The 24436-nt window shown below is 58.2% G+C and overlaps 1 protein-coding gene across 1 annotated transcript; it reads right to left on the bottom strand.

Annotated features, from left to right (window-relative positions):
- Positions 1 to 160: 160 nt before the first annotated feature.
- On the bottom strand, positions 161 to 24436 carry COL8A2 (collagen type VIII alpha 2 chain). The gene is made up of 3 exons (XM_085208659.1): positions 24253 to 24436; positions 8047 to 8226; positions 161 to 4400 (listed from the first exon to the last, which is right to left on the bottom strand). Exons 2-3 carry the CDS (start codon positions 8207 to 8209, stop codon positions 2479 to 2481), a joined length of 2085 nt encoding a protein of 694 aa, XP_085064785.1. The 5' UTR covers positions 8210 to 8226; positions 24253 to 24436; the 3' UTR covers positions 161 to 2478.

Here is a 24436-nt window from a genome sequence, read left to right as displayed (position 1 = left end):
CCCACGTGTGTGTCACATCTCTGCCTTTCTGTTTCTGCATATTACAGGTGATGCAGCTGCGGAGGGTTGGTGACGGTTGATGCTCTGCATGCGAAGGGAAAGTGAGACTGCAAAACAATATCTACAGCGCTCAATGGGTTCCTGGTTTGGTTATAGTGTGTTGTTTTTTTTTCTTGCCAGCTAGAACATGACGTTTGCAGCAAACCAGAACAGAGCAGAAAGGCTGAATGTAGGTTAGAACACAGTATAAATAAGTTGCTTCGTTGAAGAAGAGGATTGAGCTTCCACCTGGGAGCATGCGGAAGCTGCTGACCTCCTGCAGGTACTGTGCACATCACTGTGTGCTGTAGAGCAGTGTGCTGGGATCCCACCTCACCAGCTCCAGTCTGTGCTGTATCCCCAGGAATCACTTCAGTGGAGGAGACCCAGAGACACAGGCTCTGTCCTTGAGCCCTCCTCCCAGGTTTGAGGAAAGCATTCGAGCTTCCGCTTTGACATTTTGGGATTTTTTTGGCTCCTGTTCCTGCTGGGAAATAACCAGCTGTGAGCAGAACCCAACAGGCCTGGCACCTCCCTGCTTTCAGGACTTAAGAAGTCCAGTGGCATCAGAGCTCTGGGGCTGCGTTTCAACTTGAGAAAGTTTCATCACGCCACGACTTGCAGCTTCTGCACGGAGCAAAACCATTGTGGGGAGGGATGCCAGCCCCAGCTGCTGCCCCTTCAGCTTTACACCTCCTTCGTGTTTCTTATATGCAGGGCTGGGGGTGTTTTTATCTGGAAGCCCTGCATGGCAAGAGGCAGAAACACGCGACAGGCTTAAGGAAAAGAAAAAGAACACAACCAACCAAAAAAAGAAAAAAAGAAAGAAAAAAAAAAAAAGTTGTTTAAATATTTTGTACAGTCCATCTGAAGAACAGTCCCAAGTCTCATTCTTGCTACATTTTGTTTCTTTGGCCATAGAGAAGGCTTTAGGAAAATGTAAGGCTGACAGCTGCTCAGCTGGTGACCAAATGGTCGCTGTTTCCTCGGGGATGTTCCCTTGCACAGGGACACGCAGCGGACTGCCTCCAGCAGCATGCAGCTTCCTGGGATGAGAACTGCTTTTCTCTACGTGCAAGTGGCGATTGCTGCTCTACCATGAGAAAATCTGCAAAGCAACAGTTTGATTCCTCCCGTTAGCAAGGACAGAGCAGCCACGTGGTCAGCATCCCACGTTCCTTCCCCAAAACCTTGCAGCTCCTGTTTGGGTCGATGACATCTTCAAGCATTAGAGAACAAAGTGGCAATGACAAATGGGAATGTTTTAACAGAGGAATGCACCCGGAATGGCACATTCACAGAACCATATTGCACTACACTTGTACATAACTTTGTTAAGTAGATCATAGCACCGTTGTATGATGACGGAATGGAAGGTCAGAGTGATGGCTGCTCCTTGGTTGAAAGAAAGAGAAGATGGGAAACACCAATGTGAAAGCTGACGCGTGGTGAAGGAGTGGGACAGTACGAGCAGGCTGTCCAGGTGGCACCTGCAGGAAAGCTGAACTCCATCTGCTGACACATCGCAGTGCCATTGTGTTGGCATGGAGTGACGTGCTGTGAGGCCAAGCCTTTGGGCTGCAAAGAAACGTGCAGGATAGGAGCAGCTCTCAGGCTTGCTGGGTTAAGGCAAGAGAGGACCCAGGGGTCCCAGTGTCCCTGCTACAGGCTGTCGTCCTCCCAGAGACCGATGCCTGGATGGTTTCGTTCCTAAATATGCTGGGGAAGGGCTAAAAAATAATATTTACTTATTCTAAGAAGGTGCTTATGCATAGTGTTCCACGTTCTCTGATTGTAAATCCAACCACACTGGATCCGGAGTGAATCAGACACTGCTTCAAAGCAGCTTGAAGAAACAGGCATCAGGGAGACTGAAAGTTGGCCATTGGATGGTTTGGGAAGGAAATCCTCAACCCAGCAAGGATCTCTGCTGCTGTACGCGTTTGTGGTAAGTGCTTGGGACCCCGTGCTGGTTAGCAAACACATCATCCACCCCATCGGCTGTATTTATTTGACTAAACTCAGAGTGGGAAACGAGGGCACTAAGTGTAGACTGGAGGGGTCCACTCCAGTCCTCTCTGGATCACGGAGCAGCAAACTGCATAACCAGATCCTTGCCGTCCCAAGCGAGTTCCTGTGTTTGATGTGCAGTCACTAGGGGAAAATCTATTCCAAATACACTTTGCTGAGAAAGTTGCTCCCTCCCTCCCTTCCTCCTGCCCCTAAAAAGAAAGAAAGAAAGAAAAACTTCTCCTTTCTGATGACCCTCTTGACTCATGGATCAAACAGCGTGAAGCAACGTCCCGCGACAACGGCTTGCGCGTTCTTCCCAGTGATTTTCTTTTCGTATTCATTTTAAAAAAATTTTATTAAAAAAAAAACCAAAAAAATGACAGTTTATGGCTAAAGTGGGTGAAGAGGAAATGCGCCCAACAGCCGTTATGTGGGGCAAAGCAGGAACCCAGAGAAGGAGGAGTGGATGTATTCCGTGGAGTACAGCCCGTTGGCCTGGTCGGAGGGCATCTGCACCCAGACCTGGTCGTTCTCCTTCAGTTCAAGCACGGCACTGCCCGACGCCTGGTCCAGGTACCCTTTTTTGTACTCATCGTAGGTGTAGGTGGCGGGCACGTTGTTCTTATAAAGAGCCACCCAGACGTTGGTCCCTTTGACGTGCACGTGGTAGGCAAAGTAGTAGATGCCGGAGATGGGGCAGGTGAATATCCCTGTGACCGGGTTGTAGCCGTTGTGCCCGTTGTACAAAGTCCGGTCGAACTTGACGGGCATGCCGGACGCCGGGAAGGGGGAGGTGAGGATGGCGGTGAAGGCGGGCGCGATGCGGGCAGAGAGCTCTCCTCGGCCGTACTGCGGCTTGCCTGGCTTGCCGTTGCCTAGCACGGCCCCCTCCACGCCGCCGTCAGGCAGATGCAGCCCTGCGATGCCCGTCTCGTCAAACACCCCCGGTGCTCCCGGTGGCCCGGGTGGCCCAGGGGGGCCGGGCGGCCCGTTGAGCCCCGGTGTTCCTGGCACTCCTGGTGGGCCGATGGGGCCGGCCATGCCAGGCTCGCCCATCTTCCCCTCACCGGGAACACCGGGGAGCCCCGGCTCCCCTTTGAGCCCTGGCAGCCCCTGAGGCCCCATGGGCCCTGCGGGTCCCTGCAAGCCGGGGATGCCGGAGGGGCCCCTCAGCCCCGGCTGCCCTGGGATCCCACCATCCCCTTTGGGCCCGGGGCCGCCCGTCAACCCTGGCACCCCAGGGAGGCCGATGAACCCCGGCTCTCCTTTGGGGCCCGCTGGGCCGGGGGGGCCCTGTGAGCCAGGCAGACCCCTCTCTCCTGGCACTCCTGGTTTCCCTGCGAAGCCATTTGGGCCCTGGTCACCTCGCATTCCCGGCATTCCCGGTGGCCCACTGGGCCCCACATCACCCTTGGGGCCTGGCAGCCCGTGCTTGCCCGGCAGGCCCATGGACCCCGGTGGGCCCGGTGGCCCGATGACACCGGCGGGGCCCTGCTCGCCCGGCTCACCATCGACTCCAGGTTCCCCTTTATCGCCAATGGCTCCCGGCACCCCAGGCTGCCCGCGGTCTCCTTTGAGGCCGGGCAAGCCTGGCTTCCCGTAGCCTGTGGCGCCCGGCAAACCGGGGGGGCCGCGGATGCCCGGTTCCCCCTTTGGCCCCATGGGGCCCTGTATCCCTGGCACCCCTGCAGCACCGGGGACACCGATCCCATCGATGCCAGGAGGCCCCCGTGGCCCCGCAGGGCCAGGTTCCCCGCTGACACCAGGCCCCCCAGGGGGGCCCATGTCACCCTTCTCCCCCGGTGCGCCAGGCAACCCATCGAGGCCAGGCTTGCCAACGCCGACAGGTCCTGGCGGCCCTGCAGGGCCAGGAGGGCCACCATTGCCCCGTGGCCCTGGCAGCCCTGGTTTCCCCACTCCATTTTCACCCTTCATCCCTCTCTCCCCACGGGGTCCCGGCTCTCCTTTGGGGCCAGGCTCACCCCGAAACCCTGGCAGCCCTGGGCCGCCTTGGGGTCCTGGTTTCCCATTGACTGAGATGCCAGCGGGCCCCGGCAGCCCTGGTGGGCCGGGCAGTCCTCTGGGCCCTTGCTCTCCCCGCATGCCAGGTTCACCCTTGGCTCCGGGCATCCCTTTCATACCCGCTTTGCCAGGCAGTCCTGGGATGCCAGGTTTCCCAATGCCAGAGAAGCCAGGGGGCCCCGCAGGCCCTGGCTGACCGTGCATGCCTGGCTTCCCCGTGCCCGGCTTTCCTGGGTAGCCGGGGGGTCCGGGGGGGCCACGTGGGCCGGGCTTCCCTGGTGGTCCTGGCTCCCCTTTGAGGTCCATGGGCAGCAGTGGCGGCATGTCTGCGGAGAGAAGAGAGCACGGAGCTTTACTGGGGCAGCAGCCTGCTGGGGACACGTCAGGCTGCCATGTTGGCTCCTCCAGTTGGCTGCACCTCCATTTTGCCACATGCTGGGGCTGAGGGATGCGGTCAGCGGGCATGGTGGGATGGGTTGGGGTTGGACTGGGTGATCTCAGAGGTCTTTTTCAACCTGAATGATTCCCGCGAGGTTGAGGCCTGGAGACCCATGCATGGTTGGGTCTCCTTTGGGATTAAAAAGAAAATGCTGACTTGTACTTGAGAACCCAGAGAGGTGATGTGCGACTCGTTAAGACACGCCAGTGGTGTTCTCTGGCCCCGCTCCGCCGTCCAGCGAGGTGGAGAGAAATTTACAAAGGAAAAAGCGCTGAGGATGGAGGAAAAGCTCCAATAGCTGCGAGGGAAGCGCAGCCCCGACCGCGTCCAAGTGAGTCAGCCCAGCTGGGAGCGGGCCGCCGCCGCCTGACATCTCAAGAATTTATAGAGCTCTTTTGCAAACGGATATAAGAAAGAAAGTAATGGGCTGAGAGACTACAAAGCGAGCAGGGCTGGATTACATGCCCACCGCAGCTACGCGCGAAAAGCGCAGACGTGAGCATAAATCACCCCCTGAACGCAGGCGGGTGCTGCAACACATGACGTGGGGAACGGGTGAGAAAGGGTAAACGCAGCAAAATCCCTTTGGGGAAGCTCAGAATGAAGGGAACGCTTTGCAGGACCACAACAAGAAATGTGAAGAGCAGAGACCTCAGCATCTCAAGCTCACCCAGCCCAGAGCAGAGCAGCAGCTGCCAATGCGTTGATCCCCCCCCCGGGTCAGCAGGAGGAGATCTGGGGGGATTTGAGACACATGAGAAGCATAACAGCAGCAGTTCACCTCCGTTGAGAGCAGCAATGCACCATGGCTGTGTTCCAGCTGGGTGCCCAAGTGTTTGTCTGTTGGTGATGGAAGCATTCTCAGAGCTTATCCCCACCACTCAGCCTGGCCCACGCGCTGCACTGTAGCACAGGGCACTTGGCAGCATGCATTAAGGAAATGCCATGGCATTGCCACTGGGTTTCTGCTCCTCACCCCAGAAAGCGGTATGGGAAAGCAGGGAGACATGAAGTGCCGCACTAAGGCACATTTCTGGGGCTTGAATTCTGGAAAAATTTTTATCCGGAAAATGATTTCAATGTGTTTCCTCCTCCCCCCCCCTTCCCCCCCGCCCCGTCCCCAACCCGGTTTTATTTTTTCCTTCTTGCCATGGTTTGAAAAGAATTAATTTTCTAGGTCATTTTGCATGGGATCAGAACAAGGATCTGCAGCTGAGCCCATGGAAGAGAGAAGCGCGCGCACGCAGCCGCACGGCGCAGCACAGCAGAACGCCAGGCATGGGCTGCCAGCGTGCAGGCGGCCAAAAAGCAGACGGGAAAACCAAACCGGGGACGTTAGTGGGGAGAAACTGGGACATTGCAGCCCCGGCGGTATCCGATTTCAAAAGCCCATGTCTTACCACAGACGCATGTCTCGGAGCTCTGCATTTCACAGCAGCAGCATGGGGTTATGTGTTCCCCTCGAAGCATGAACAAAGCTGCCATGAATGCTAACGCTCCGAGCCAGCTGGGGCAGGGGAAGGGGAAGGAGTTCTGTGAGCTCTCACCTCGGCCCCGCAGCGCATGGGCAATGCCGTATGGATCCTAGTGGCCATCCCCTGCCCATGGCTGCATCCATTCACCCTGAACTCTATCTGGGGGGGGATGGACTCTATTGCTCAGCACCCCAGGGCAGGCAGCCCCGTCTGTCTCACTAGGTGGCACCAACAGCTCCAAAGACCGGCCCTGCCCCTCCCCGCATTGGGGTCCCAGGCCTTACATCAGGCTTGGGAGTACCAGGGTGCTTGGCACGGCCCTAATGCCCTGAGCAGGCCAGGGGCCAGCAGGGATGTGCCTTGCCAAAGGAGCAGTTACACAGGACGGGGCTCAGAGGGATGTGGGAGCTACTGGTATTCCCACCTGCCTCCATCTTTCCCATTGTCATTTTGGGCAGTGAAAGCTGGGGGGCTCAGCAGGGGCCCTCCATGTGCTGTTTGCTTTGCTCTGTCCTGAATCGGTGTGTTCCTGTGCCCACTCCAGCCTGGCACCCATGCAGCCCCCCAGCATGTTTGTTCCATCACTGCACAGAGGTAGCACAAGCCGCCCTAATGTGTAGGGAAGAAGGAGAAAAAAAGCAGGAAAAGCAGCAGGGAGATATTGAATCCAGGCCCATCAGCAGCTGAAGTGCTGCTCTTTGGTGAGGCTGTGCTGGAAGGTTGTGTCTCTGGCTGGGATTCAGAGAGCAGCTCTATAACAGCTGAGAAGGGGGCAGGGAGCAGGGGCTCCCAGCACGCTTCAGCTCCAGGTTTTGCTGTGTGTTTTCTGACACATGTGCTGAGCTGAACTCCTGATAAGCCATTCCTCCCAGCAGTAAATCAACCACCGGCAGCCGAGCTTTCTCCAGTTTCTCCTCCCAGAGCCAACACTTGGGCTTCCTGGAGGGTCCAGCTCTGAGTGAGCCCGGGGGGTCCCGGTGGCTGTTAACCCCTTGGACTGCCCAAGGGATCTGCCCCGTCCTAGAGGCTGGCTCCAGAGGGAGATGCTGTGATGGAACCAAAGGTGGGGCTCAGTCACACCCATCACTCCCCATCGTGACTTGCAGATATCACCCTGGGTGCTGGGTTAGGGTCCCTTGGCACGCGGTCTGTGCCAAGAAATGCTGGAGGAACTCAGCCACTCTCAGTGCTAGCTGTTTGCAGAGAGGGTGTGGAGTTAACGAGTGCTGATAAGTCCTGGGTCTGGTCACTGATGGACCCACCTGTGCCTTCTGTGTCGCAGCACCTGCAGCAGGACTGGGCACAAAGAGAGCAGGGCTCTGCAGCAAGGGCAGGCAGGGAGTGCATGCATACATGCAGGGCATGGAAGCAGGCAGAATGTGCGTGCACAGTGTGGAAGCAGACAAGGTGGAAGCAGGGCAGCTCAAAGCCAGCAGTTACGAAGGGCTGTGGCTCGGTTGGAAGCTGCAACTGGGCTGGCTGCTCCCTGCAATGACCTCAGCGCCTCTGCCCCTGCAAGAGCACATGTCGCCTGGTGGGGATTGATTTAACACGTGTGGTGGAGGAAATCGCTCTCACTTGCTCTCTTTGTGCTGGGCTGGGTCTCCCAGCTCGGGCCTTGGCCCTCTCTCCTTTCCCAGCTGGTGTGAACACAGACAGGGAAACAGGATAGGTGGAGGATGAGCCCAGAGCCACTGCAAATGGGCAGGATGGGAGGAAGAGAGCAAAGGGCTGTGGGGCTGCTTCATACACGAGCTCCCAGAGTGAGGACCCCAGGGATGTGACCAGGAGGGGCACAGGGCAGGAACCAAGAGACCCCCCCCGCCTGAGCCAAGGGGGTCAGCTTCTCTATGCTGATATCCCCTGGGCTTCTTTGAGGGGTGGAAGCACCTGCTCAGAGGGCACTGACTGTGGGGTTTGGGTGTGATGGGGCGAGCTTAGTGGCTGAGGGATGCGGCGAGATGCCATGGGATGCTATGGGATGCTGCAGGCACATCTCCTGGTCTCGCAGTCAGCATCACCCCCACCCTCCCAACCCCCTCCAGGCGCGCCCCTTACCGAGGTACTGCCCTTTGCCTTCCCGAAACGGGGGTCCCAGGGGTCCCTTCACCATGGGCTGCATGTACTTGACCTGCGCGTATCCGGCCGCTCCTCCCGCCGCCGCTGCACGAAGGCCAACCAGCAGCAGCAGCAGCAGCAGCACCGCAGCGTCCGGCAGCATCCTGTTCCACAATGCTCCTGTGGACAGAGCAGCAGTGAGGGGGGGCCCCGGCAGCACCGCGATGCGCACCCCACGTCCCGTGAGGATCGGTGAGCAGCACACAGCCAGCTCTCCAGGAAAGGCCCCAAAGGGAGCGGAACCCCCCTCCAGTGCAATTTCCCATTGGTTTATGCACCCCTGGGTGCGTGGAAAACCCCTGTGGGAGCAGCAGCCCCAGCCTGAAGCGCCTGCTTATTGGATATAAACACCCTCTGCACAGACACCTCTCCCCCTGCAACGTTTTCAGTGCTGGATTGATTTGCAAAGGGCACTTATTTTTGGAAGCTTAAAGAACACGTGATGGCAAGAAGCTTTGCTGATTGTTTCCCTCCTCCTTGCAATAATTGACCCGTGGTGGTAATTAATGAGCATTAAGCCCTTCTTCGCCTCTCCCCGCCGGGGCAGGGCTGCTGCGCGCTGGGATTTCATCGGAATTTCCTGGATGGTTTTTGCTGAAACAGCAGTGAGAAAAAGAAGAAAGCTGCGGCTCAGAGGGGAGAAATAAATACATCAACACAAATAAAATTAAAGCAATTAAGCAAAGGGAACAGGGCTGCTCCCTGGACAGGTGTTGGACGGGTTCTGCGTGGCGCTGGGCAGTGCAGGAGGAGCGCCGTGCTGCTGTCTGTCTGCGGGGTTTAGCAGAGGAACGCTTCTCTTTATGAAGCATTATTTTACAGGGATCTGTTTAAGGGGGGGGAAAAATCCCATTTTAAGGGATTGCAGCTGTAAAAATATGGTTTCTGCTAAATAAAAGAGGAGAACAAACCCCTGAATCAGCTATTTATTTGTTTGCCTTACCTGGAATGACCCCCGTGCCTCTGGATCTGACTTCATCCCATCCCCTCCTTCCCCATCTCTCTTCTCTGGCACCCAGGCCTTACCCAGCCCTGTCCCCCCGTGGCACAGTGTCCCCATGGGATGCTCCTGGCTGTTCCACTCTTTGGGAGCAGTGCCTGGCACAGCACAGCCAGAGCAGAAGGAGATGTGTGCTCTCCCTTAACACAGCTGAGTGGTTCTGCAGAACTCCCCGTGGGCTGTGCGGCTGGGATGAGGTGTGGGACCAGGGGCTGGAAGTTGACTTCATAATAACCAAAGGGAGCCATCTGGAGATCTGTATGATGAACAAAGTGTGCGCAGTGTGTGTGAGGCTCTTTCATGCCCAAGAGCTGTGTAATCAGCAGCGCTGATTAATTGCTATTAGCAGCTACGCAATGGGTCCATCCTTTGGAGGCTGTGAGCTGGGGCTGCTCCTCCCATAGGGCCAGGAGCCAGCTGGGTGCCACCAGCAGGGATGCTCCCCATGCTCCCAGCTGTGGGGAGATGACCTGGAGACCCTGGTACGGCACAGAGACCCCTGGTATGGCACAGAGATCTCCGTTATTGAACGGAGAGCCTTGGTATGGCACAGAAACCTCCGGTATGACATGGAGAACCCTGGTGCAGCACGGAGACCCCTGGCACGGCACCAACACTTCTGGTATGGCACAGAGACCCCTGATACAGTGTGGAGACCCCTGGTATGGTGTGGTGGCACGGCACAGAGACCCCTGGCACAGCACAGAGACCTCTGGCACGGCTTCAGAGCGCACAGCCGCTGCACTCCCCCGGCACCGCGTGAGCAGGACGTGTTAAAAACCCCTGGCACGCAATGAAAGCACCAGGGAGAGAAAAATCTCACACTTTGAGTCCAAGAGCCGAGACAAGAAGTGTCACCTTGTTCTCACAGGAGCGTGGGGCCAGGGGAGCCCCGCAGACAGGCTGTGCCTTGTCCTCCCAGCACCATCCGGTGCAGCAGCGGCACCTTCTCTGCTTTCGCCCCCAGCCCCGTGTCCCAGCCCCCGGCGCGGCCCCGCTCACACAACCCCGCACTTGTTCATAGGGCTGTGGCTGATTTATGTTTGCTGTTATTTAAATATTAACGACGGGGCCAGCAGGCAGCGCCCGCTCACTCCGAGGCTAATTATTTTTAAGTCAATATAGGCAGTCTGCGGGGGACCTGCGCTTGTGGTTGGAGGTCAGTGAAGTGGAGAAGTTGTTTAAACACAGCAGTAATAGCCCTATCAATGCTGGGCACAGCAATCCCAGATCCGATCCTGGATCCAACCGGAGCTGTACCAACCTCTGGCCACACTCATGAGCCATCAAGAGAGCTGACACTGCTCCGTGCCCATCTCTCGGGCACGGGGATAATTGAGCATGGGGATGGGTGCAGCACTGCATAGCAAAACGCGTCCCCTATCTCTGGGTGGACACTGCAAGGAGAAAGCTTGGGCAGCATCAGCACGTGGGTGGGCTGCACTTGGCCGCCACCAGGTCCCATCCAGCAGCTCCATCCCCGGTCATTTGCAATAAAAAAATACAGCAGGGAGGGTTTCCAAGCCCAACACGGGGCTGGATGGACTCCAGCAGGAGGCAAATGATTGGGTTTGTGCTACGCATGTTTTAAAAATAATAATAAAAGGAGGCGAAAACGAAAAGTGAGCTATTGAAAGGGAGAGTGAGCACGGTGTTTCCGCAGGACGGGCTGCGGGAGCCAAAGCAGCGCACGGCCGAGCAGCGCAGGAGCGCAGGGAGAGGTTTGGCACAGACAGCCCCTAATGCATGACGCCGGATCGCAGCCAAAAGCTGCTGTACGCGCCGCGCGGATCCAGGGCCTCGCCCGGCCTTCATCAGAGGGAACAAGAAAACATTTTCTTTGACGAAAGAAAAACATCCCACCCCATCTGCACACTGCTTCCTGCTGCCCTGGTGCACCCATGGCTGGCATTAGTACGGGGCTGGCACGGCACGGCATGGCATGGCGTGGCACAGCATCACATTGTGTGGCACAGCATGGCATCACTTCATGTTGCGTGGCAAAGCATGGCATCACATCACACGGCACAGCACAGCGTGGCATGGCATAGCATCATATTGCATGGCACAGTATGGCACGATGTGGCACAGCATCACTGCTTGGCGCAGCACAGCCTGGCATGGCATGGCATCACATTGGACAGCATGGCACAGGGTGGCACAGCATGGTGTGGCACAGCACAGCATGGTACCACATCGCATGGCACAGCATGGCATCACATGGCATCACATCAGATGACACAGCATGGCACAACATGGCACAGCACGGCACGGCATCATCACGTTGTTTGGCACAGCCCAGCATGGCGCAGCATGGAATGTCACAGCATGGCGAGGCATGGCGTGGCATGACATGGCATGATGTGGCACAGCACACTGCACTGCCCTTTGGCCCAATCACCACAGCTCACAACATGTTGCAGTCAGTGCTGGCCGTGTCCACCCACAGCACTCCGATCCAGGCAGGGGCTGCAGCCAAATTAACTGCAGAGCTGGAGGCTCCGTGCTAATTAACTCCTGCTGCACTAACAACTACCGCGGGCAATCAGAGCGCACGGGGCAGCTCGGGGCACGGCGAGGAGGAGAGCTGCAGCGGGACAAGTTGGAGGGCTGTAAGCACAGGGCTGCAGGAAGCTGCACACCAACCAGCTGCTCTGCGCACAGCTGCTGCAGAGATGGCTGCACACCCCACGCTGGGTGCTTCTCCCCATCCTGACTCGCCTCCCGGCACACCCAGGCCATGTGCAACGTGTGATGTGCAACGTGCAGTGTGCGACGTGCAGGGAGCAGAGGGAAGGACACCCTGCCCCAAAGCGATGTCCCGGGGGATGACACATGGGACGTGGCACGGATGCACACGATGCACGCCGCCCGTGGTGTCAAGGAGCCCGGATCCCCACAGCGGTGCTGACACCGATGTTGGTGCCACTGTTGATCCCACAGCTGTGGGGTCAGGGGTCAGCTAAGGCGGATTAGTGACCCTGGGTGTGCGTGTGCCGCAGAGCAGCAAGGCGTGAGCCTGCCACAGGGCACGGCTCAGGCCTTAATCCCTCACCCCCAGCTGTCAAAACCCCGGGCTGATCGTGGCTGATGCGCACCGTGATGATGGCACCGCGGTGCCTACAGAGCTGCGGATGTGCATTGGTGGGGATGTAGATCAGCATGGAAAACTAGTGCCCCAATGTGTCCAAATGTGGTGTTTCTGCTCTTACGACCCTTATCACAAACCGCTGTTTCACTGCATCCAGCAGCAGGTGGGTCCTGACTGCTGCACAGAGCGGTGTTGGCAATGCTGTGCCCACAGTGTGGTGTGATGCATCCAGGCCACGTGGGTGCTGGCAGTGCTGCAGGTCTCCGCACAAGGAGCACAAACCTTTGGGCTCATGAAGAGCAGCTCCTCACCCAGCTGTGCTCAGCCAGTTAAGAGCTCAGCCAATTAAAACTGCTCAGGACTTAAAAGCAGCACGCTGGGTCTGCTCTGCAGCTGGGTGTAGGGTGCTCTGCTTTGGGTTCAGCCTGCTTCTCTATACCCTTAGGGGACACAGGGATCTATGTGACCCTGTGGGCACGTCCCCCTGCACCCAGCCCCATGAAGGACTCCGGCTCCAACCCAGCTCTGCCAAATCTCAGACTGTGCAGCACTAATAGCAGGGTTGCCTGCCAGGTGCATAGTTGGACCAGCCAGACTGCACATGCCAAACCACAGGTATTTTATGAGACGTTTCCTGTTATGAAGACATTTTTGTGGGGTTTCTTTTTTTTCCTTCCCTTCTTCTTCCCCTCTCCTCCTCCTCCTGGTAGAATGGTGCCTTCCCAAAACCAAAGGCATGGTGTTGACTGGGAGCTGAGCCCCATTCAGTGGGGGTGGTGGTGCCAATGGGGTCACGTCCATGTTGTGCATCACCTGCTGGGCCCTATCACCCCAAACCAGAGCTGTGCATGCTGGTTTGGTGATAGTGTGCTCTGGTCCAGGCTGGAGCCTTCAGCCCTACAAGCTATGCTGTGCTGTCCCACACTGGGGCCCCAGGTTGGTTCTGCAGGGTGGGAGCTACTGCCCAGCCATGCTGAGCAGCGTGGGCACTTTGAGGGCATTTTGTTATTTGTTGCAGGTTCTCAGCACTGCTCCTTTTCCCTGCAGTGGTATGGGAACACCAAACCAACAGCTGCACAGGATCAGCCCTGAGCATCTCAAATCCCAGGCACCTGCTCAGCACCCTGCTGCACCTGCCCCTACATCACTAGAGCTCAGTCCCTGCACTCTGTTTGGGGGTGCTGAGATCCCAGCATCACCCACAAGCTGAGCCACAGGTAGTGCTGGGGGCTATGGGGCTGCTGGGGACCAGAGAGAGCTGTGGCCACTTGCCCACACCCTGGCCAAAGCCACAGCTGAGCCCCAAAAGCTGAGTGCTGGTTTGAGGCTGGGCAAAGTGGCTTGGCACTTCTCAGTCCTCCTCCAGAGTGCTTTTTTCCCCCTCTTTGATACGGTATATTTTATAAATAAATGTAATAGCATCCGTCTGCTCCCATAGGGATGGGCTGACTTGGTTTCTGGGCAGGCGCTGAGGATGTGCTTAAAGTTTGTGCCTGGGAAGCCTTCAACAGAGTTAGCACTGCTGGGAGCCCCAGCTGGGCTCCTCCTGGCACCCCATCCCTCCCCACGGCTCTGTGCTGAGCATGGAGCAGTGAGCCCTGTGCCTGATTCCTTCCAAAGGATGGATGTGCTCCATCCATCGCATCCTCGCCCCACTGTGGGGACACCTCCAGGTGAATCCCTGTGCCCTGCAGCATCCCGCTGTTCCCAGCCTGAGCACCACTGTGCTCCCTGTCCCACCCCAACAGACACATTCCCTCCTGTGTTTGCTCTGTGACACTGCAGGTGATGAGGACCTGGTGGTCCCCAAACCAAGATGACCCCCAGTTGGGGACACAAACGCTGCCTGAGTTGGGGCTGCTATGGGCTCATCCCATGCTGGGGATGTGTGGTGCCACCCCAGCACCCACAACCCCACCATTCTGGGGTAAGGGCAGGGAAATCTTGTTTGTGCTCCCCTAATATCGGCCTTCTGTTTTGCATTTGCTCTTTCTTCAAAGATACGGCGCAGCCTCTGCCAAGATTCCTGAGGAGATATCCTCAGCAATGCAGACCACGCTCCCCACCAAATTCAAAGAAAACAAATGTCAGGCCAAGGATTGATATGAAATAGTTTAAAAATGAGAAAAAGCTGCCTTAGAGCTAGGTTTACATTAAAATAAATTTCAGGACCGGGAGCCTCGGCTGCTGGGAGGGGGGCAGGAAGGATTGGGTTCTCGGGCAGTGAGGTGCTGGCCCCGCTCCCCTGGGCACTGCTCCTCCTCGGCTCCCCATCCTGCCCATCCCACGGGGCGCTGGGGATGGCACCAGGTGTGAGGCCGGCGTTGTGGGGGAACAGAGCTGGACTGGGGCCCCTCGCCTGGTCCTGCCCTCGCTGTGCCCTATAAGGATGACTGACAAGCCCAGCCTCAGCCAGCGGATTTCATGGGTTTAAGGCATGTGACTTTTTTCTGTGTTCTGTCAATTCACCCATTAAAAAAAAATAAAAAATGCGATGGCTTCCCTCACCCAGCCAGCCCCAAACACCCCATCGCTGTGGCTCAAGGCACAGCACCCTGCATGTCCCCATCCCCGCCACCCCCAGCGCTTTGCTCCACATCCCCGCTCCATCACAGCACGCGTTTTCACCCACCCTGATCCCCCCTTCCTGAGCAGATCTGTGCCGGGCTCGTTCACACCACGATTCTCAGACACCCTTCATTTATGTTATTTCATGTAATTGAATTTATGTGAGCCGCCGCGTGGTCCCAGAAAGCCTGAGGTGTGCAGTGGAAACTCTGACACGGCGCTACCAGAAACCGCGCTCCCACCCCGCGCCGCCGCCGGCTCCGGTTTCACATTTTGCTCCACGCTGAGGATGGGGTGGGGGGGCTGGGGGGCACTGCGTGATGTGCATTCAGCCGTGTCCCCCCTCTCTGCAGAGCTCAGTTCGTGGTGGGGTGAGGCAGTGCAGTGGAGCTCTGTTCTGTGCTGGGGAGATGCTGCGTGCACCCCATGGCACGTGCGCAGCTGTCGGGACGGAAGCGGGTTGGGTAAAATCAGGTCTTCTCAATTTTTCCCAGAATCTTGTTTGGAAAAAATGTGTCCGACACTGTCACAAGATGTTTCAACACCACTGAATCAGCTGTTTTGATTTTTCAGTTCGAGTTTTTTTTAATTTTTTTTTTTTTTTTTTTTTTGTAATTCCCACATTTCTTTTGTCTCAAAGTTGAAAGCCTTGCAGGGAATTCCAGCTCCTCTGGGGTCCGGGGAGTGCTCCAAACCTCTCAGCTCCCTCTGAACCCCTCAGTCAAGGCATTGACCCAGTGCTCGTCCATCCACCCACCCACCCATCGATCCATCCATCCATCCATCCATCCATCCATCCATCCAGTGTTGACCCCCCCCCACCCCATCCTCAGGACCCAGTGTTGACCAGCACCCACCACCCTGATGCTCAGCACCACGTCCCCAATGTTGGCCAAGGTTCCTGTGCACCACTGATGTCTGGGCTGAACACACAGCCTTAAACCCCAAGCGATGCCAATCTGCAGCTGTCTACCTGAAGCCATTCTACTGAGCCTCCTAATTCCCAGCGCAGTCTAACCTCTGCTCTCAGCTGCTGTAAAGAGTTTTGGGTCCCAAAGCCTCCCCCTGCCCAGACCTCAGTGTCTGTCCTCATCCCATCAGCTGAGCACTGGGGTGGCTGTGCAGAGGACAGCAGTGCCCAACCCAAGGAGAAAATGAGCACTTCTGGTCCTGAATTATGAAGGGAGCTCACAGGAGCAGCTGGCTCCAAACGAGTAGTTTTGGAGAGCTGCAGAGAAGTGGGAGATGTGTGTGAGTTCAAAGGTCTGGCAGCACCGCAGCCGGCCCTGTGTCCCAGTGCAGCAGAGAGCTCCGGACTCAGCCGTCTTTATGACCATTGATGCACAGCCAAGCAAAATGTGGGACCTGGAGTTCGAGCAGCGGTGCAAATCAGCGAAGAAGACACAGAGTATTTTCTTGCTGGGACCTACTTGTTTCTGTCAGATGAGTGGGCAGGGTTTCTCTGTTCCTGCTAAGGACACAGCCACATGCCCTCCTTGTAGGAAATGAAGCCCAAACCCTCTGGGCATGGCTGGCTGGGGCCGATGGGGGTGCACGCCCCGCTGCTCACCTCTTTCCCACATTTCTGCACCCTGCTTTGGCCAACAGCACACAAAACCCTACTGACGGAGCTTTTAAGGGCAGGTTTTGCATGAAAAAGCCAAAAGCTGGCGGCGGCGCGGGGCAGTGCCCCGTGGCACAGGGGCATGGGACAGTTCTGCCCTTTGGCCCCCGTCCTGGCAGCGCCGGGTGCAGAGCCGGGGCTGAGGGATGCATTTATTACAAAACCTTTTGTTTAGGCTTCAAGCTGGAAAAACACTCAGCTCCTATTTTCCATGCAGAGCTCCGCTCCGGGCGGTGTCATGCGGGAGCCACCCTCTGCCCACGCTCAGCACCCGCTTCCCAAACCCCACAGCGCTCCAGCCCCACGCACAGCCCAGTGCCAGCCCGGCCTCACTGCTTGTTTCCATTATAAACCAGTCTGGCAGCGAGATGGAGCTGCAGGGGCTGAGGCCGGGGGCTGTCCTCTTGCTGTCCCTTTGCTACCTCTGCCCCATGCCAGGGGAGCGGAGATGAGGCAATGCGCGGTTCATCTCCGCTTCACACGGTGTCCTTTGGCACAAAGCGCCGGGACACCATTCAGCCATCCATCCCACGGGTCTGGGATGCCACGAGGCTGCGGGGGCGGCCAGGCACCATGCTTGCCCAGGGCTGACCTCAGACCAGGCGCCTTCCGAGGACTGGAAATCACATGGGGTCCTGGAGCGGGGCACATCCGTCACCGCGCAGAGCTCCGGAGACGCGCTGTCCCCAGGGCAGGCGGGCGGCTCATCAATCCCATCTCTGTTACCAAATTGTGCAAGTGGCAGGGATGACATCCAGAGAGCCCAGGCATGCAGAGCACCCCACGGGCTGCCAGGAAAGCACAGCCCCAGGGCACTGCTGGGAAACAATGCACCTCTCCAAGCAGCAAACGGCCCAGGTGCCAGGCAGAGCCATTCCAGCCCGTGCACTCAGTGCCCGCGGGAGCAGCCCTGGGTGCGCTCATGTCTCTGCCTTCTAGGAAATGGGGAGAGCAAAGTTCTAGGAAACGGGCAGCATCAGAGCCCCTGGATTGAGCGTGCCATGCCCTGGAGAGCTCTGGGTTTCTGGCTGCTGCGCTGCTGGGCCTGCATGGGACTTCACACGCGGCAAAGAGACATGGGGAAAAAATTAACTCGACCTATTCATCCTATTTTTCTAGAGGACAATTCTAAAAGAAAATAATACAAGAGCAGAAAGCCATCCACATCCAACCCAACAGCTATTGTGTGGGGAACGGTGCAGGGAAGGGCTCTGGGAGCGGAGGGTTGGGCTGGGGGCAGTGCTGGGCTGGGTGATGCCAATGGAGCTCTGAGCTCAGCACCGAGCAGCACAACCAGCCCTGCCCCACACCGAACATCGCGGCCACGCGAGCCTTGGCGGGGCTGTGAGGTTATTTCGGGAACTTTCAGCACCACCCAGAGAGGTGTCCGATGCTTTTATTTATAAACCCGCTGGCTCCTGCCCAGCTCCATGCAGGAAAAAGCCCCGCAGAGCCAACATAAGCGGAGCCAGCAGCATCCCTGCATGATGGGAGGCGATGCCGGCTAGGGTGAGGATGCTCCAGCTCGGGGTGCTGCAGAACCAGCCCTCGTCCCTGTGTGCTGCTGCGTGGCTGTGGGTGCTGCAGCCACCCAGAGGTGAGCACAGAGGAAGCACAGTGCTCCGGGGACTGGGCTAATGGGGTCCATTTGCTGGGTAGTTCTTGGAATAACAAATTGTATCATCCAAAACAGCAAAACCACAAAAGGGGATCAGCTTGCAGCCCGGTTCACCAAAGGCCCTCGTCGGGGGCCCCGCGCTCCCCAGTCTCCAATTGGAGGAAACTCAGCGTAACCAAATGAAGCAGCACAGCCAGCCCAGAACTGCCCGAAAAGCCCACAGTGAGCTCCTCGCAGCTGGGATCTGACCCCAGGGAGCACAACACGCAGAGCAGGCGACGCTGGATCCATCCCACCCTGCAGACTGCACAGCACCCAGCACCAGCTGCTGCTGCCCGCCTGGCAATCACCCACAGCGCGGCCTCACTGGCATTTCCCTGACCTTTGGGACAAATGGGGCTGTTCCTCCCACAGCCCTGCAAATGCCAGACAGGGGGAGGCGGCTTCTGGCTGCACCCTGACCCCACAAAGGGACCGGAGGCCAAGGGGGCAAAGCTGCCGTCGCTGATGGGCTGCCAGGAAAAGCAGCAAAATCTGAGTCTACAAAGGGAGAAAAACCTTTCCTTTGCTGTGGGACAGGGCAGAAGCTGCAATGCTCCCTGTGTGCTCCTAGGGGGGGACCAGGGAAGCCCCCACCCCATCCATGCACCATGGGGAATTCGGGTCTGCCTGGCGGCGCTCTGGGTGCATTCCTGCCGTAAGCACCGCGGATTTGCTGTGCTTTAAGAAAAACGAAAAGAATGTTTCGAATGAAATTAATTCTTAGGAGCCCCACGTTTCATCAAAGCGCTGCCTGGGCACGGCTTGGCACGGGGTCAGTCCTATAGGCTGGATGGGCCTTCCCTTGGGGGAGGAAAGTGCTGGTATGGGTATAAAATGATGACAAATCATTGTCCATCCGCTGGTGGAGGAGCTCATCTGAGCTCCTGGTTTGCATTCAGCACTGACACTGCACATCCTGTGGGAAATAACTACAAGAGACCTGTGGTGAGGAACACCGTGGGTGCAATGGGAGGCGGGGAGGCAGGAGCTGGGCACGGGGCTCGTGGTGCTCGATGCCATGGTGAGCAGAGATGTAACAGAACAGCAAAAGCCCCACCAGCTTCCTTCCTGCAGACAGGGGAACAATCACAACCACAAAGTCCCCCCCGCCCCAAAGCTGCTCGGGATGCTCAGTGCATCCCTGACCATGCATCAACCCAAAGCAAAGCGCAGGCGAGGTTTTGGGGTGAGGTTATCAGTGGGACCTCTCTGGGCCCCGGAGGACTGGGATTAATGGCAGGGAGCAGACAGAAGTCTCTCTGCTGTAACCCAAAGCCCCGATGTGGGGGATCGGACGCGGAGTGCCAGGTTGTGCTATCAGGATACAGCAAGAACAGGGCGCTTGTTTCTGCCCCAGCTGGTGCAGAGAATACCTTTCTGAAATCGTGGACAATGCGTGTTTGAGGCTGAAAATATGCTGCTTTGGCACAAGCCCACATAGTTAACCTCGGTGGGCACCAGCAGCTCGCACAGAGGTGGGATGGCAGAGCTCACTGCTGACCCCGCAGCGCTCGGTGCAAGCAGGAGACACGGCGATAAGTGGTGAAATTAAAGCTATGTGGAATGCAGGCAGAGCTCTGCAGCTCCTGCTGTGCCAGGGCTCTGCTGCCTTATCTGCACTGCTGTGCTGTCCTGACACCGATATCCCCTCGGCAGCGACGTGCCCCGATGTGCACCCAGGCTCTGGGTTCTCACCCTGAGGAGTGGGGCTGGAGCTGAACCAGCATCCCCAAGGGAAAAAATGCAGCCCCAGCAGCTGAGTGAAACCACAGCATTCTGATCGGAAGCCATAAATCGGCCCCAGGCTCTCAGCCCCCGATGAATCCTTCAAATAAACCTGGGCTGAGAGCAGGTGAGCTGCTGTGCACACCAGGTGCTGCGTGCAGGGCTGACCCCAAAGCTCAGCTGCTTCTGTGGCAATGGGGCATCCCCAGCAGTGCTTCGGGGGGCAGCCCCTCTGCAGCTCAGGGCTGTGGGGAAGGGGAGAAGCCCCGCGTGGCTGCAGAGCTGGGCACGAGGCGGTCCGGCTGCGGGGCTTTGGTTCCAGGGCGAAACAAAGAGGAGGCTCTGATTTAGGCTAATGTGCCCCAGAAGAAAGGCTGTGTCCTTGTTTGCTCCCGCGGCCGCATTGTCTGTGCATAAAGGAGGGGATCGATCTCACCTCGATACCGGAGGTATCGTCTCATTCATCTGGATGGGGCTCTTTACAAGACCCCTTCTTTACAATTTAGATCCCTGGGAACTTGGAAGGCAGCAGTGAAATAAAACCCTCCGCAGGAACAATAAAGAGGCTCTCAGCAGCCGCCAAGGGAGGTCTGCACGGGAGGTGCAGCCTCACAGACCCGGGCTTTGGGGTCTGCAGTTTGGGGGCATTCCTGGAGCCATATCCTCCCCAGGATGGCAGCGTTGCTATGGGGCTGTGAGCACTGAGCTCCACTGCAAGAGCAGAGCACTCGGCGCAAAGTGGGAGAGCGCTGGCTGTGCCTCTCCATCCCCTCACTGCCTGCGCAGAGCAGCAGGTGGAAATGCAGAGGGCTTTCTCCCTCCCTGCCAAACCCTGTCCTGCACAGAGGCGCCCGGAGAGTCTCTGAGGACAAACATCTGTGAATGGGACCGAGGGACGGGCTCGGCCCCAGGGGAGGCAGCGCAGATGAGACTCTGCTGTACAGCAGCCGGGGATTTGGCGGAGGTTCCTTCCTGAGCACCGCGTGAACTCAGATGACACCGGGGCTACGGGAGGCCACGGAGCCTCCGCAGATGTTTGAGGGGATGGGAGAACACCCCATGCGGCTGCTTTGGGGCTGCTTTGTTCCCTTCCCCTCTCCTACCAACACTCAGCTCGTGTGTGCAGCACTTGGGAATAGTGCTGGGGAGATCCGGAGGGGACATGGGGTGTTGAGGTGAGATGTGGGGAAGGAAGGGTGCAGCTCCTACAGCAGCGGGGACACAGCGATCCGAAGTTTGCAGCCCACGGACCGCAGTGCCCAGCACGACCCCGAGCAGATGTGCTCAGGACATTGAAACCCGTCCAGCCGAGAAGGCCCCGCGCAGTTGGGTTTGATCTCGGTGCTTTGATGTCCGCAGACGATGCGCGGGGTTGTGCAGAGAGCAGACAGCCCCGGGGAGGGGGGAGGCACAGGGATGTGACTCAGGGACGGCTCCGACATAGGAGGTAAAGGAAAAGAGGCTTATGGTGTCTGCTGGCATCGGCGTTGGGCTCAGCCCTGTCCCCATTCCTGGCATCATCTGCAGCCCTACAGGGCTCTACCCTATAGGATTCCTGCGGGGCTTGGGATTTTCCGGTCACCCTCCCAAAATATCCAGGAAAGAGCAGGGCAGAGGGGCAGTGAGGCCCTGGGTGTGAGCCAGTGCCCCCCAGCCACCACAAGCAGGCAGTTAATTGCCATAATTAGGGCCCAGGGCAGAGCAAGCTGGGAAGATCTGCTTCAGTCCGACAGCCTGTGCCCCTCTGAAAGGGGAGAGCTTGGGAGGGAGAACTGGGGAAAAAAAACAACTGAAATTTGGCATCTCCTCGTCCCTCCCCTCCCGGCCTATTGGGTTGTGTTGTCACAGACGCTTTCTTTAGCGCAGGGGAATGGAAACTCTGCCGTTTCCCGAGCTGCGGACAAGTTGAAATATGAGAGAATGACAGGGGGAGCGTGTGAGAAAGGGGAAGGGAAGGGCCCTTCACGCCCCTTCCATGGGGTTAATGCGTTCTGCAGGTGGCCGTGCCCGGCGCTGTCAGAGCTGTGCTGTGTGCACAGCATGGGGAGCTCGGTGCAGTGCAGCACCCGGGGGCACGGGGGCCCACCAGTGGGATTTCTGTCCTTCATGTCACAGATGCTGTAGGGGATGGAGCATTGGAACCAGGTGCATGAGAACCAGCATCGCAGGGGATGCTGCACAGCACACAAGCAGCGAGCGCTCGGCTGCACCATGCATTGCCCACACCCCGACAGCTCTGGGACCCCTATGAACCTCTGAGCATCCCACAAACCTCTGAGCCCCCTACAAACCTCTGGAAACAAGGCTCTGCAAAGCGTCCTCCCCAGCCATACAGCTTCCTTACAGCTCCTTCACAGAGGAGTGCCCCAGACACACTGCGTGGAGCTGCCTGGAGACGAGAGCCCCCCATGGGCACCAGCCCCACACCTGAGGGCACCCCGGCTCAGGCATCACTGCTTTGCTTGAGTTCCTCCCAAAGCACTGCCCCCCAGCGTGGACTGCCAGCTCCTCCAGAGCACTCAGATACCCCCAGGGCCGTGCTTGACCCCCTGACACTTTGACCATTGGTGTGAGCCTGACTCCCCCTGCAGCACTGCTCGGAAGGGATTTCTCAACCACACGAGCACAGTGGGTGCAGAGCAGCCCTGGAGGGGGGCATGGATGCTTGCCCTTTGCCAGGCTCCCACCCCACAGGAGCAGCCCAGCAGTGCCTGAAGCCCCTGCAGATGGTGTTGGGGGCTGTGACCCCAATGCAGACGGCTCCCCCCGCGCCGCTCTCCGAATGGGAAACCGAAAACCCGACGCTGTGCTGAGCCCCTGCCAAGAGCCACGGACAGAAATATCCTTGATTTCACCAAGGTGTGAATAACTTCTGACACTTCTGGGGCTTACTGCCTTCAAAATCCCCCAGCAGTCCCCATTCACACTCCGCACAACTGCGTTTCATATGAATGGAATATATGAATCACTGCAAAGAATTTAAATGCTCGTACAAAGGAAAGCTCACTCCCCGCAGCCAGGCTCTGCACAGCCTGGAACAAAGGCACGGAGGAGAAGGAGCCCAGCACAGGCTCACCCAGCACGGTGACACCTGTGGGCCCTGATGGGACCGATGTGGCATCACCTCCCGCAGCTCCGCGCCGAGCCCCCCCCGATGACAGCACCTTCCAAAGTCCTGAGGAGCCCCTGATAGCTCTCAGCTTCAATCCTCAGCCGCGGCTGGAATGAGCTGAGAGGGAAAAGTGCTTTATTTTCATTCCTTTGCCCCGGCGTGTCAGGGAGCCCCACACCCTGCAGTGCAGCAGTGCGGGATTCTGGGGGGGCCGGGGCGGCTGCTGATGGAAACCGGGTGATTCTTCCTGCAAGAATCTCTTTTTTTTTCTTCTTTTTTTTCTTTTTCTTTTTTTTTTTTTTTTCGGAACAGTTTTGTTTTCACTGCTTCTCTCCCCCCCAGGCAATAGGGCGAGAAAGAAAAATGTAATCCGAAGCCTGGCTGGGGCTGGGGCTGCCAGAGCTCCCTGGCATCGCGCTGCCTGCCGCAGCCCGGTATCCGGGGGGCAGCGTCCCCCCCTCCGTGCTCACATCGCCCCTTGACACTCATATCCTCAGCTCAGCACTCAGCCCCCAGCATCAGGGATAGCACTGTGCCACCCCCGGGGTGGGCGCTGCCCCTGTGGGGGTCTCGCAGCCCCCTCCCCTCCAGCCCTAAGCGCGCAGGGCTCGGTCCCGCACGGAGCCGCTTTGTTTCCCAGTGTCCCTCGCAGACAGATCAAAACTGCATTTTTACAGAAGCAATAAAAATCCCAGGAATTCACCGGCCTTATGATTTATTAAACATGTTCCCTATAGCAAAGCCGCCCGCAGATGAGAAAACAGCGGCAGCGGGTTATTGCTGCGCCCGCGGGGAACGGCCGGGGGGATCTCGGAGGGTCATTGAGAATGCTCAGAGCTGGGACGCTCGACGGAGCAGGAGCCAATTAGCAGCAACCCTTAAACGCAAGAAGCACCTTGCTCTGCCCGAGATGTTTGGGAACGAGCTGCTCCCATCCCGCTCCATCCCTGCTCGTGGCAATGTTTTAGGGTGAAGCTGCATCCCATAGGGCCAGGGCAGCCACAGCCCCACACGGGCACAGCCCCGGAGGGCTCAGCCCGTTCCCAGCCCCTTCTGCCCGCACAAACGCACTCTGTGCCCGCACGAAGGTCGCAGCGCGATACGGTCGTGCAGCGCCGGGTCGCACCGGGACAGCGCTCGGGGGGCGATTAAACGGGATCGGGGGGCGGGGGGGTGACAAAAGCTCGTAAGAACTGAAGAGCAGCGCGCGGGCGAACAGCTCTCCCGGACAGAGTGTTGGAAGAGCCCTCGCGGTGCGCTCCGCACGGGGAAAAGCGATCGGCGCTCCGTCTGCTGAGCGGCCGGGCAGCAGCTGAGCGCGGAGCGCGGCCACACGTGCGCGCAGGTGAGCGCGGGGCGACCTTACCTCGGGCCGGCGCTGCTCAGGATGGCATCGGGGGGCGGCCAGGCTCGGCTCGGCTCGGCTCGGCTCGGCTCGGCACGGGTCTTGTCGGCACGGCTCGGCACGGTACAGCCTGCCCCGGGCGCGGCGGGGCCGGGGCCGCTCTGGCTGCGGGCGCGGGGCGGTGCGGGGGGCGCGGAGCGGGGCG

This window comes from Meleagris gallopavo, chromosome 25 (assembly GCF_905368555.1).
Source record: "Meleagris gallopavo chromosome 25, MGAL_WU_HG_1.1, whole genome shotgun sequence".
NCBI lineage: Eukaryota > Metazoa > Chordata > Aves > Galliformes > Phasianidae > Meleagris > Meleagris gallopavo.
This window is presented reverse-complemented; position numbering and strand designations above follow the sequence as displayed.

Coding starts and splice junctions, on each gene's coding strand:
- COL8A2 (XM_085208659.1), bottom strand. CDS start 8,209: ATGCTGCCGGACGCTGCGGTGCTGCTGCTGCTGCTGCTGCTGGTTGGC. Junction 4,401..8,046: donor AGGCAAAGGGCAGTACCTCG/GTAAGGGGCGCG, acceptor TTCTCTCCGCAG/ACATGCCGCCACTGCTGCCC.